Genomic DNA, 14,610 nt, shown 5'->3' on the forward strand with positions numbered 1-14,610 from the left:
AGGAGCAATTCCGATCAAATGTTATTATTGTTATTAGAAATACTGTTATTTCAATGTGAGGATTCTTTATATAATTTATCTGTTAAAGTCAATTATTATTATTATTATTGTGAGTTTATTGTCATATGAAGGACCCAGGCATCAAAACCTAGGCCACTTACACAGAAAGACATACAACAAAAAGACAAAAATAAACCAAAATTGTACATTAACTGAGTTTAACTAATTAAAGTTTAAAAATTAACATAAAAACACAAAAATTATAACACAAAATTTATAATTCCGGTGCTTCCGAAAAGAGAACAACAATATCCTACTTCAACTTCACCCAAACAGATGGTTTCACTCCAAAACTGGTTTCACTTTCATTCGAACGACTGGCTTCACATTATTTGAACAACTGGTTCAGCTTTCATTTGAGTAACCGGCTTAACTTTTATCCATACAACTTGTATCACTTTTATTCGTTTAACTAGAACCGCTTTTATTTGAACAACGTTTTTCATTTTTTTTAGGAGAGCCTGCTTCATATTTACTTTAAAATCTTTAATACTCAGATAACTCAGCGTTTGTTGGACTTTCGTAGTAGCTGATAAATGTTGAGAACACTGACTATAAACAAAACTTAAGAACCCAAGGCCTCTAGCACTTTAACAGCCCAATAAACTATGTATTAAGGAACAGGTTTTGTTATACACAGAGGAAAGGCGCCGCTAATAAAATAAAGCTATAGGTTAAACCAAATTAGACAAATACAACCAGTGGTTAATGAAGAAATAACAACAAAAAAAAAAATCACTTATGAATTTTGCTAACAAAATATTTATTTAAATCAAACTTTTTTAACCTTAACCGAAAATGCTCAACTTTTTTACAAGAGACTAATTCGTTTGGAAGCTTGTTCCATAATTCAACTGAACGATAAAAAAAAGAATTATGCCAAACATTATTATTGAAATTATGTCTGCATGTAAATTTTCTGCTGTTACCTCTCAGTAAATAAGTACATTTATGAGGTTCAAAAATAGACTGTAAATTAATTGTAGTTTTATTTTAACAATTATGTTAGTTTTTTGCGGTTTAAACTTTCTAATAATTTAAAGTTACTTATTAAACAGTTTCAAAAATGTTCGCTTTCTTTAGTTTATTATAAAAAAAAACAAAAAACAAAATTAAATATATTTTTTAGATTTATTTTAATACAAACAGTTTTTTTGTAATAATTTAACAAAAATGTTTTATTTAAAGTTTAATTTCGCCCAGCTTTTCAATTAAATTTCTGCCACAACTTTCATTCATACTTTTTGCACGAAAATTGTTTGCTGACGTCATGACTGATAAAACTTTGAATAAAATTTATAGTTTTAATATAGATTAAAACTGAGTATACATTAGGTATGTAATTATCTATTTGTTGGATTTTGAATTTAAGCTCGACGTTCATGAAGTACATCGGCCTGTATGTTATAAATTATGAAAATCACCAAGCTGAATAAAGAGTAAATCACCAGACATGTATCCTTACAACAACTAAAAACATTCCCCTGTTTCAGTTTTGGTCGACAACTTGAAATTGTAACTGCACTGATTCCAATGTTAATTTTTTGTTAAAAATGAAGCTTTAAGATCGATTCTAATAAGCTTGCAGGCCATTAAATATGAGCCATTAAAAGTATGTGGTTTGTGAATTAAGTTAGTTATTTCAGCTGTTTGCTAAAACTACAAAGTGTTGTAGCTGTGTATTAATTATTTTTATTTCATTTTGAATTTAGTCACAACATTGAACGTACGGTTTTTCTAAAAGCTCTTTTATGCTTTTGCCTTGGTAAACCGTTTTTGTAACTAGTATCTTTCAATATCTTAACATAAAAACAATTTTAATCAAGTAATAGAAACTGTTGTTTTTTAGCAATAGATTTTCGTTTCAAGCTGTGATACTTGCGTAAGTGGGCTGTTGACATTCTTATCACAGGCACTCAACTCTATACACGTTCATTTTGACTTTCAGACATGTTTTTAAACTGACATTGATTTTATTAATTGAGTGAACATTGTTTTATTTTCAAGGTCGTCAATCAATTTTTTTTTAGTTTTCTTCTAGGATACAAGTCGAGAACTTAGGTTGTTACATTCAAAATAAACTAAAAGTATACAATACGGGTAGCTTGAGAATAGTGCAAATTATAAGCATAATACAGCAAATCGTATTTGCTGAACCAGCAAAAAAAAGTTTATTTGATGTTATTTTTAGTTTTAATCATAGTAAATATTTTTTAAATTTATTTTTAATATGTTTGATTTCGTTCTAATTAGGGCTCATCAGGCAGGCATAGTCCGCTGTTGAGATCTAACCAAGCGGATCGTAAGTTGTCTCGGATGCTGTTGTTGTTGATCTTGCGGTAAAGTTCATTAATTATTATTGATGGCGCAAAACATCTCGACACTGTTGATGATGGCCGTAATATTTACTGGTTAAAACTGATCAAACGAGTACAGACTATAATCTCCCAATAAGCTGACAATGTCTGAGACGTTGGGCTGTGAATGATTAAGCTGTGTCAATTTTTTCATCTTTACCCACAAACGGTCGCTTCACTAATTCTTAATTAATCCCGCTTGGTTAAATCGCAATAGTGTTTTCAGGCGACTATCCCTGCCTGATGAGTCCTAATAAGGACGAAACCGGTCGTAGGTTGTCTCGGATGCTGTTGGTGTTGATCTTGCGGTTAAGTTCATAAATTACTAATATTACTAATATATTTGGGTAAAGTGGGTTATGGATAAGGGTATAAAAAAAAAAGCATAACAAAGTTGCTGACTCAGCAAAACCACAAATTATTTGCTACACTTTTTTGCTAATGATTTGCACAACTTTCAAGCTACCCTACGATACTGGTACTCATAAAGTTTAAAACAAATCATCATATTTGCAATTTATGAGAATACTACTAAAAATAAACATACATTTTCTCTTAATCCAAGAAGTACGGACCTTCAATTGTTTTTTTAATAATTTAACTTGTAATGTCTTTTTAACGTGAACAAATAACAAAAAGTAACCTTCCTGGTTAAATTGATTTTAAAGTTCATCATCATTTGAAATACTTATTTACCAGAAATTAAGTACAGTAGAAATCCTTACGAATGGAAAATTTATGTTAGTCACAACAACACTCTCCATCAAAAAAAATTAAAGATTCAAAACTAATAAAACTTGATAAGTATATATTTTTCAAGAGTTTTTTTTTAAACATACTGCTTATAAGAAATTAAAAAAATACATTTGTTTTAAAATTTAAGTTTTATGAGTAATCAAGTTAGCTAATGTAAAAACTTATTTAACTCACTTTTTGTATATACTGTCTGAATTAATTGATTTACAAATTTATTTATAAAACATTGTTTCACTAAATTTAAAATTCTCAGTTGTAGTAGATATCTTAAAATCAAAACAAGCATTTATGGAAATATAACTGTTTTAATTTTAATACTCAAATGTAAAATAAATTTGATTATTTTTGAACCTATCATTTCAACTCTATACTATAACATTAGTATATCAAATACAAAATTTTCTTTACTCTATCGGAAGTTTATAAATAAATGGAATTGTCTCAAAAAAAAAAGGTTAGTTTTATTATCATAATAAAACTAAAGGCATTGAAAACCTTCCGTCTAAACTTTGCTTTATTTTTTCATTCATAATTTTTGCACATAATTTGTTTATTGACGTCATGTTTACTTAATAATCAGCTTCAAAATTGTACTAAGAAACTAATATATGACTCAAGATTGCCACTTTACCTGGAAACCTAGAAAAATCTGGAATTTTAACAATTTTTACATGTAGGTAGAAAATTTTCAATATAACACAAAAAATTTATTATATAGATAAAAAGTTTTTGTCATCATCAAAAAACTTTTTATTTGAAAACACATTTAAAGTAGCTTTACAGTATCTTTTTAATGTTTTTATAGTATTTAGCACAGTTTTCTTACCTTAACTGTAAACTAAAAACAGACCCAAAAATGTGTACTTTTAAAAACCTGTAAGAAATTCAAAAAAGCCGGAAGAAATTAATAAAAAAAATTTGGCAACCCTGGTATGTACTCTACAAAAGACCTAAATATTCAGTGTAAGTTTCGAATTTCCCATGAAATGTTCCTAAAACCTTTTTTTTTACTCTTAACTTTGAAACCGGAATGTGCAGTGTAAGTTTTAATATTTCTCATTCACCGGCCACATTTGAACGTGTGTGGGTCGCAGGCATCACCCTTCATTGGCCACATTCCATTTAAAATGTGCTCGCGGCTTTTTTATCCTTTATGCCGACCCCTGCAATACAACTACCATACTCATTACTCATGCTTCTCTAAATAAATGAAAACACTTTATTGTTTTCAAACTTTTTGCATAGAAGTTGTCTAATGACGTCGTACCTAAAAAATAATAGATAAACTTCAAAAATAAAAAGTAAGTCGAGAAGATTTAGAAAAAGTGTAAATATTTAATATCATTTTCAAACACGACATTGATCAGTTGTGTGAAAATTTTCTCATCTTTTTCTACTGAAAAGTTACTAAGCTTTTTGTTTTTCCATCATGATGATTTCAACAGTCATCAACGTTCCGTAACAGTTTTTTCAACAACTTTTTGTTGCAACTTGATAAATCCAAGCATTTTTTCAAATTTGAACACCTTCTACAGAGCCCACTTGAAGGGCTTTTAGATAGTTTATTAGAAAAATACCTTTTTCAAAAATATTAGTACATGTGTTTTATAAAGCTCAATGATTTAATCATCAACTACTTTGATTTAAGATCATATGTATATGGATGTATATATTTTTGTGTATTCAGCCCAGCAATAAAATTATTGTTCAGATACCGTAATTTAAAATCGTAGTAACAAACACGTTCAACAGCAAAGTGTGGGTCTGCTGTACACTACAATTACAATAAGAAGAGTATTTAAATAAACTTAAAATATATTCAACAGCAAGCGTACTAAGTGTGGGTGATTTAAATAATAAATAAATGAATAATAAAAATTAATATATATATATATAGAAATAACTAGATTAACTTAACATAAAATTTTCAACACAGTTGTATGTTTTGTTTTGTGCTTTATTTTGAACTTTGCAGTTGAGGAGCGCACTGGCACGAAACTCGAGTTCTGCAAGTTTTTGCATCTTGTAAAAATAGTTAAAATCATTTTTTGCCAAAAATTAATAGTTAAATTCAACAGCGAGCGTACAAGGTGTGGGTGTGCACGACGAAGGAGAGGGGGGTGTCGGAGGAGGAGCGCGTGAGGGCTTGCTACAACGCCGAGAGGACGTGCCCCGTGTTCAGGGTGTTCACCAGCACGAAGCTGAGGGGAGGCCAGCCCGTGTTCTTCTGCGTCGGTGAGTGGAATATTTTATTTGTTTGTATTGTTTAGTAATTTGTTTTTAACTGATTGAATGGACAACCAGTGTTCTTTTGTGTTGGTCAGTAGAATATTTTAGTTTGTTTTCATAACTACCATACATTTGTGCTCAATTGAGGGGAGAGCAACCCGTTTTGTTGTGCGGCGGTTAGTATAATTTTTGTTTGTTTGTTTCAATGACTAGTATTTATTTGTGCTCAACCGAGGGGTGGGCACCTGCGTTCTTTTGTGTCGGTTAGTTGATACACACGAAACTGTTACTGCTTACCCGCGTTAAGTTGTTCATTTACACTCCTCTGAATTGTCATGCGACAGTTTTCTGGTGTCGGTATGTAAAGTATTATATATATGTTTGTTTGAAAATTTTATTAATTTTAATGTAATTCATTTTACAATTTTTATATTCAAATGAGGGGCCTACCATTGTTTTTCTGTGCGGGCATGCAACGTACTTGTTTGTTCACTTGATCAACTGCATTGATTGTTGTTTAGTAATTTTTTAATAAAAGTTTGACAGTTGTTTTTCGTGTTTGAACGTGAAGAATGTTACTTTTTTTTTACTTTTACTTTTCTAAACACTGTCTGTTAGTTTAAGCAAGGAATCAAGGCTTGCATATTTGAAACAAATTATCAAGATGCAGTGTTGTTACATGCTTTATTTTAACAAGATCATTTTGATCGTTTTGCACCGTTTACTTTTTTATTAGACTTCAGCCAAAAATAAAATTCTACTCTTTTTCCCACTGAACATTTTACCTTGAAAAAATAAACTCCCCAAATGAGTATAAATAATTGATTGCTGTAGTAGGAAACGTTTTAATACTACAACTGTAAGCCTGATCAATCAATCATTATACTTTTCTCATAGGAAGCGTAATAAAAAATATTAATTTCAAAAGCATGTGCTTTCAAATAAATCATCCAAGTTGAATTATTTGTAATGATTTTTAATAACTGTTGAAGTATGCCTGCAGAGAAGCAACGGTATAGACGAGTTAACATATGAACGTAAAAGCTCGGTGCGGCTTGTTTTTCATTTGATTGTGGTTGTGCACTGATTGCAACAAACGTAGAAATAAATACACTTTAGCTCTTTCTGTCTTCGTTTTGGTAAGACTTATAGTTTGAACTGTAAACTTGTTTTTGTGATTGACGAAGAGTTTTGTTGACTAGGACCACTCTTTCTTTATGACCTAGGTTTTAAACTGTTTAAAAATATAGTGAATAGTAAGAATGATTTGTTTGGTAGTTAGTCTAACGTTCACACTTACTATGATAGGAAATGTTTCAGCTGAGCTCAAGTTTATTTGAAAATATTTGTGTAAACGTCAGCCTAAAAGTTTGTGGGAGACCCATTATTGAAAAGAAAAATTTAGTGCCCTTTTTTGACATGTTTAGCAGTAGTATTTTTTATGTTTTTTTTGTCAAAAACTTGTATCTTCATTTAACATAACGCTCATGTAGACTATAACACACGTTTCTTTTTCAGAACAAAGTCCATCTATGCTAGTTTAAGCCTTCAAAAGTGACTTTTATAATTCTCGTTTTGTTAAATGCCATTTATCATCGGTACCAACAAATACAAATAAAAGTGTTTTTATTTCTTCAGTATTTCTTTCCATTAAAAACCCAATTAAAGTTTGTTGATTCGTTAACACACAGAAACATATGTTGGTACAATAAAGGAAGATTATTGTATAATTTGTTTTTATTGTTTTTTAAAGTGTTTTTATATAAATATTATTATGAATATATATATACATATATATATATATATATATATAGAATTAAGTTATTTAACTTAATAAATTGAATTTTTCACACTGAGCCCACCTTGAGGGCTTTATTATTAAAAAAGGTTTATTTAAAGATGCAAAACTCGAAGGACTCGAGTTTCGTGACTATTCACTCATCAGTCATTATCATTAAAGACAATCTTTTTTGTCTTTATGAAACATATGTTCCAGTATTTTTAAAATTGTACATTTCAATAAATTATATATATATATATATATATATAATTTATTCAAATGGCGATTTTAAAAATTCTGGAACATATGTTTCACAAAGCTTTAATTTTTCATAAAGCTTTGATCATCAGCCAGTTAAATTCAAAATAAAAAGCACTGTACTAAACAAAGATACAAAAGTTATGCAAAAAAACAAAAAACAGTATGACGTAATATTGTACATTACAAATATTCAGTACAAAAATCGATCTACCTTCTAACTAATCAAACAACTAAAATTAACGAAAACAACAGTTAATTGACTATAAAATGCTTCAAAATTTGTTGTGTTTTAAGAGAAGCTTTTTTATATGTCGACAAGACGATATAAATTCGCTTCTCTTATTTAAACAACCTTCCTTTTTTATTTATCAGAGAACATTATTTACAAGGCAACAGTTAACTCTGACCTTGAAAAGAAGTTCTACATCGGCTTATGCTCCACTCAATTCAGATTTCGGTATGCCAACCATAAAAAATCCTTTAAAGGTGGTGTATACGAAAATGAAACTGAGCTTTCGAAGTATGTTTGCGGCCTTAAGCGCAAAAACATTGATTTTAAATTAACTTGGGAGGTGATAAAAAGAGCACAGCCAATAGCAGATGGTAACAACCCTGTTTGTAGGCTGTGCTTAAAAGAATCAACAGCCGTTATGTATGCGTTAAAAAAGGAAGGTTGTTTAAATAAGAGAAGCGAATTTATATCGTCTTGTCGACATATAAAAAAGCTTCTCTTAAAACACAACAAATTTTGAAGCATTTTATAGTCAATTAACTGTTGTTTTCGTTAATTTTAGTTGTTTGATTAGTTAGAAGGTAGATTGATTTTTGTACTGAATATTTGTAATGTACAATATTACGTCATACTGTTTTTTGTTTTTTTGCATAACTTTTGTATCTTTGTTTAGTACAGTGCTTTTTATTTTGAATTTAACTGGCTGATGATCAAAGCTTTATGAAAAATTAAAGCTTTGTGAAACATATGTTCCAGAATTTTTAAAATCGCCATTTGAATAAATTATTTAAAAGCCCTTCAAGTGGGCTCAGTTGAAAGTGTTTAAGTTTAAACATTAACCTTATTTTATATATATATATATATATATATATATATATATATATAATATTAAAGGTTTTATACAAAGTTCTGATCGATAGTGCTCGACAAATCAAATTGGAGCTTAATATTTATTTATTTAATTATATAAAAACTATAATTCAAACAGCTGTTTCACACATTGAAATGTAAAATTTCATGAAATTTTACATTTCAATGTGTGAAACAGCTGTTTGAATTATAGTTTTTATATAATTAAATAAATAAATAAATATATATATATATATATATATAATTTATTGAAATGTACAATTTTAAAAATACTGGAACATATGTTTCATAAAGTCAAAAAAGATTGTCTTTAATCTTCAGCCAGTTAAAATTTAAAATAAAAAGAACTTTGGTAAACAAAGATGCAAAAGTTTAAAAAAAAACAAAAACGATAGACGTAAGAATTGAACATTGTACATTACAAATATTCAGTACAAAAATCGATCTACCATCTAACTAATCAAACAACTAAGATTTACAAAAACAACAATTAAGTGACTATAAAATACTTCAAAATGTGATGTATTTTAAGAGGAGCTTTTTCATATGTTGACAAGACGATATGAATTCACTCCTCTTATTTAAACAACCTTCCCTTTTCAACGCATACATAAGGGCTGTTGATTATTTTAAGCACAGCCTACAAACAGGGTTGTTACCATCTGCTATTGGCTGTGCTCTTTTTATCACCTCCCAAGTTAATTTAAAATCAATGTTTTTGCGCTTAAGGCCGCAAACATACTTCGAAAGCTCATTTTCATTTTCGTAGACACCACCTTTAAAGGATTTTTTATGGAGCATAAAAAGAACTTCTTTTCAAGGTCAGAGTTAACTGTTGCCTTGTAAATAATGTTCTCTGACCGGCAATTGCCCCCCTTCAAATTATATTTACAGCCACCAGCGCAATTACAATGACTTTTTATTAAATTACTTTTGTTTAAAATCCTTTGATTGTGTGACTTAATTCAGAAGAATCAACACTTAGTAAGACGGATGCGGTGGAAAGCAAAGTTTTTCGAAGAAGAAGATCAAGCGACTGCATTTTTTTCTACTTGGATGTGAAGCTCAACTTGTATGATCTCTCCTATATGCCTTATAAAAAACAAAACGCAAAAAATTGTTTTGTCTTTATGAAACATATGTTCCAGTATTTTTAAAATCGTACATTTCAATAATAAATTATTTAAAAGCCCTTCAAGTGGGCTCAGTAGAAAGTGTTCAAGTTTGAATAATAACCTTATATATATATATATATATTATAAAGTGTTTCTACTGCCAGTCACAACAGAAGCGCGCGAACGAACCAGCAGTGCGCGTATGCTAATTTGTCTGGTGATTCACGTCTGTTACGTAACAAACGAATATGTGATAAATCATCGTGATTTCGCGCTTTGTTGATGAAATCGACAGCATATGTTTGAAAGCAAATTAGATAAAGCGTAAGTGTGCGCGGGTTTGTGTGTTTTTGAGGTAAAAACTGGCGTCTAAGTTATCCTTGAATACCCTTTTTGTTGGTGACTTTATGATTTATTGGTTGTTTTTACTTAAACCAAGAATTGAGACTGAAAACCTTAGTTGTTGACGTGTTAAATGATCATTTTATCGAAAAAAAGTCGCAACGTAATATGTTTTCCTCCTGTTTGTTGGTGATTTTTTGACGGGTCGGTTATTTTTAACATTTGCCAATAGCTGAGGCTCTTATGTTTTTAATGATATTCAGTATAAACACTTTCCCTTAGCTGCTGAATAAATTTGTGTTTACTTAATTTTTTTGACTATGTTTGTTGTTGGTATGTGTTTCATCAATGGTTGGAAGTTTTTGAGCTTCTAAAATCATTTTTATGTGTCCAAGATCTTTACATATATTAGAACAGGGGTCGGCAAACTGCGACCCGCGAGCCGCATTGTATATTTTTTTCAACTAGTTTAATATATTAATATTCTCAAAAAACAAAAATTTAGTATTATCTTTAAAGGATAATCTATCGCCTAAACTTATTTAGTTCAAAAAAAAAAATCTTTAAGTATGTTTTTTAAAGCACATAAAAAGCGTTCCTATTTTGACCTGCCGACCCCTGTATTAGAATCTGGTTGCTCTAGTTAAAAAAACCTTTTTATTCGACAAATTTTGTTGCTGGTGATATGAAAGATAACTATTAAAGTTATATTGAATGATTTGTCCGAATGAGCCTGATTCGTTCAAAATTGTGCGTTAAAATAAGTTCATTTGTTTGGATTAAAAATAAAACCTACAAGCTAAAAGTATGTTAGTAACACACTGTATCAAAAGTCAAAAATGATTGCATGTAATAAATTTTATATATGTATTTGTTTATTTTTAGCTATGTTGCAATTCTTTTTAGTTTTCCACATTGCTTGTATGAAATAGATACTTTTACTGTTTTATAAAAAATCAGAGCACCAATTACATTTGTAGTCAGGTAAGAAAAAGATTTGTTGTGTTTAACTAAACATGAAGTAAATTTCATTGAGAACTATTTTAATCCTTGTCACAACCCAGTTAACGTAAACGAATTTGCAACTGAAATGTAATAAAAAATACTATTTTTAGCCAAAAATGTCAATGTTTTAAGTCAAAGACAAGCAATTGTTTTTACCTAAAACTTTATTTTAGTTTGTCGAAAACTAAAAGTTTTATATGTCAACTAGTTTTCAAACTACGAAAGTAAACATGAGATTGAATTAACTGAAAAATTAAGACCTATTTCAGGTACAGTTTTTTAAGTAATAAAAAAATTGTTAAATTTTGTACAGTTCAGTTGAAGTAACTTTGATCAATTTATTCAAGTATAATATTGATACTTTATATCTATGATTTTATCTATGTAGTAAGTGCACACCTGAAGGTGTTTTTAAAATTTGCACCAGTGGTTCTCACAGCCGTGTGCACAATAGTGTGCACTGCATGGTTTTTTTTTTTTCAAATGCTCTGGTACAACTAAAGCAAAATTGAACGCGTTTAAATGTTTTTGAAGAATTTTGAAAGTTGTATAGTAATTTTTCCAACTAACTCTCATCAGCTCAAGTTTTTTAGCAGTAAAAATTTGTAGAAGTTCGGACATTTCAACTAGTAAGAGTGTTTATAACTGTTTTTAGTATTTTTATGCGTAGAAAATTGTGACCATTGGTAATCTTTTATAAATAGCTATGTGGTCTATCCTACTCGGTTATTTTTCTACATTTAAATAAATTTAAATAAATTTAAATACAAAACAAACCAATAAAGACAGTGAAGTCATAATAAAGCGTTTTTACAATTAAAGATTATATGATAGAAAAATTAGTGTGCACTTTGAAACAAAAATATTTTACTGAGCACAGCATCTGCAGATCTTAAGCTAGACGGTTATTTTATTATAAAATTCAAAATAATGTGGTGAGTAAACTGTTGGGGAAAAATCTAGGTATACCTTTTTACTTCTAAAAAAAATGTTGTCGTGGTCAAATTGTTTTTGTTTCTAATTGCATACTAACACTAATGATAACTATAAAAGTATGAAGCTTTTTAAAACAAAGACAACCTACAAACTTATGTTAGAAATACTTTAGGCTGTTCTTAATTTCTGTACACAAGTATCTTTGAAAAGTTATTTCTTTTCAGTAAACAAAAACCTTTTTTCTTGTTTTTTGTCACAGTATAATAATTGAACAAATAAATATTTTTAAACTTGAATAGTATTTTCTTTACAACATTTAAGTGAACAAGACTTTTAAATATAACTTTTTATATAAATATATGAAGTTCAGTTTACTACAATAACTCTCTATTTTGTTCTGTTGTGCAATTTCCAAACTTAATAAATCAATAATAACAATAAGTCTTGTTTAACACTGTGGTAATCTGTTATATTTTTTTAAAAACAAACAAATAAAATTTATTAACGTAAAAATATTAGTTTTGAAAATTAGCAAAATTTTTTACAGTAAGGTTTGACTATTAGTTTACGTATTATCCAAAGTAGTAACAAAAAGGTTTCATTTTATCTAACTTAATAAACAAACAATTTTATAGTTGCTTATTGTTTATAAAGTATTAGTCTTTCAATGAAACAAACAGATTCACCTTAAAACAGTTCTTATGCGTTGTAAAAATTGCAGTAGCTCCATGAAAAGTACCTGTTCAATCACTTTTATATAAAAACTGATGCTTTAAAATTCCTAAAAACGTTTTCAAGGTTTCTATGCAAATTTTTAAGTATAAAAACCCAGTTGCTTAAAATTTTAAACACAACTGCGCAACACAAGTAGAAATTCACCCACCAAACATTCGAAAACACACGTAAATATGTTGCCAAAATTCACAAGCACAAATTAGATTAGTGTAGAAATGACGTGTTATACGAAATTTTGTGACCTCAATTAGCTTATGTGAATTGTTGTTGTTGAAATATTGAGAATTTAGCAATAAAAATCTATGTTTAACAAAAAGTGTATATATATATATAATTTGTTTTGTGTTCTTTTTTGAGAGTTCTTTTTTACTTTAAAAAATTTTACTAAAAAATTAAAACATTAAACAATAAAACTAGTATTATATTGTCTCACAGATAGATTGTTATCAATTGCACATCTTTAAATTAAAAAAAAAAAAAAAAAAATGTTAAGATTGCTTGAGAATAAAACAAGCAAAAAAAAATTAAAGTGCTTTAAATGAAATTGAAGATTAAGTCAGAACTTTATAAAAATTACACCATAAATCTATTTATTTGTTATTACTACAGTCTAATGCGTTTTTTTTTGCTACTGTTAAGTTTTAAAAGTTTATTGTTCTAAAGAAAACTTAAAAAATTACAGTTTGATAAAAGTTTACAATTTAGTTAAATTAAAAAGTAATTATTTTAAAGTAAAATGTTTTGTTCAGTTCTAGATTTTACGAATCATAAAGAATAAACGAGAAAATATTTTTATATAAGTACAAAGTTTTAGTTAGTGTCTATAAAAAAAGATACAATTAAAAACCGACATTTTGAATTAGTTCTATAAGTAGTTTAAGTATAGTTTTATGTTTTTCTTAATATTAATAAGACTGATCATAACAAATTGAAAAGTATAACAAACCTTCTTTGTTTTGATGAATATTTCCTTAACTATGCCCCATAAACTTTTGTTGAAAACTGTTCTGAAAGTAATTTATCAGCTTAGCTTAAAAAAGTATCAGAAAATAAAAAGTTCAGCGTGCACTGTAATTAGAAACACGCACCTTTTAAAAACCACGTAATGTTTCCATACAGCTCAAGCATCTCTTCAAAACTCATCTGTAAATAGTGCTCGTAAATAAAAACTAACTTTCAAGCTACTTGGAAAGAAAAAAACTGTCATGCAACAAGGCTATATTCGTATGAAGCACGTAAATGGCATTGTTTTTCGCCTGAAGTAAATTTATTACTTGTCCGAATCGCGCACGGAAGATTTTCGTTTACGTTTGTGCCGTTCTCGGCGTGCAATGAAAATTTCAAAACAATGAAACCGTTTTCGTTTGGAAACCAACGCTCGGAGTTGATTGGCGACGAAAATTTTGTTCAGTTCAACATTTGCATGGGAAGGTGCTGTCCTATTTTTATCCGTTTTCAACTGAAAATTACCCAATTAAACCTAGTTCGCGCCGCAGTTCACAACGGAATTTTAAACGGAATTCACACCTGAAGCCTTAATAAGTCGACGACGGCTATATTTGGAATTTCGCGATCAAAAAATGGAGCTTTTGGTGTTTTAAGAAAACTTTTCAATCTGGAAGTTGTTTTTAGAAATTTCCTTTTACTTTTATTCTAGTTTAGACCCGGTTGCAACAGACTGTTCAAAGAGTTTTTTAATTTTTTCTTAGTTAAACAAATACTTTAAATGTAGTAGTTCTAACATAAAGAGAATAATTGATTTATACTAAATTGTTTATTTATTCAGTTGTGTTTTAATTTATATCTTTAGTTGTTTCTATCACATACAAAGCATATTTTTTAGTAATTATGTTGCTTATAATTTTAAAGTAAGTTAGTTTTTTCTTGATGTCGTTTTTTATTTATTAAAATTTAAAAAAATAAGTAACTTAT

General features: G+C 28.7%; 1 protein-coding gene across 1 annotated transcript in view; it reads left to right on the forward strand.

The window, feature by feature from the left end:
* The window catches only part of LOC145842526 (uncharacterized), a 53,515-nt gene that overhangs the window by 21,431 nt on the left and 17,474 nt on the right, over positions 1-14,610 (forward strand). Inside the window, exon 2 of the mRNA XM_082949986.1 lies at positions 5,252-5,408. Coding sequence (XP_082806112.1) covers positions 5,252-5,408 — 157 coding nt within the window. The remainder of the gene's footprint in view (positions 1-5,251; positions 5,409-14,610) is intronic.

The sequence above is a fragment of the Thalia democratica genome, chromosome 8 (assembly GCF_965202585.1).
Source record: "Thalia democratica chromosome 8, ktThaDemo2.hap1.1, whole genome shotgun sequence".
NCBI lineage: Eukaryota > Metazoa > Chordata > Thaliacea > Salpida > Salpidae > Thalia > Thalia democratica.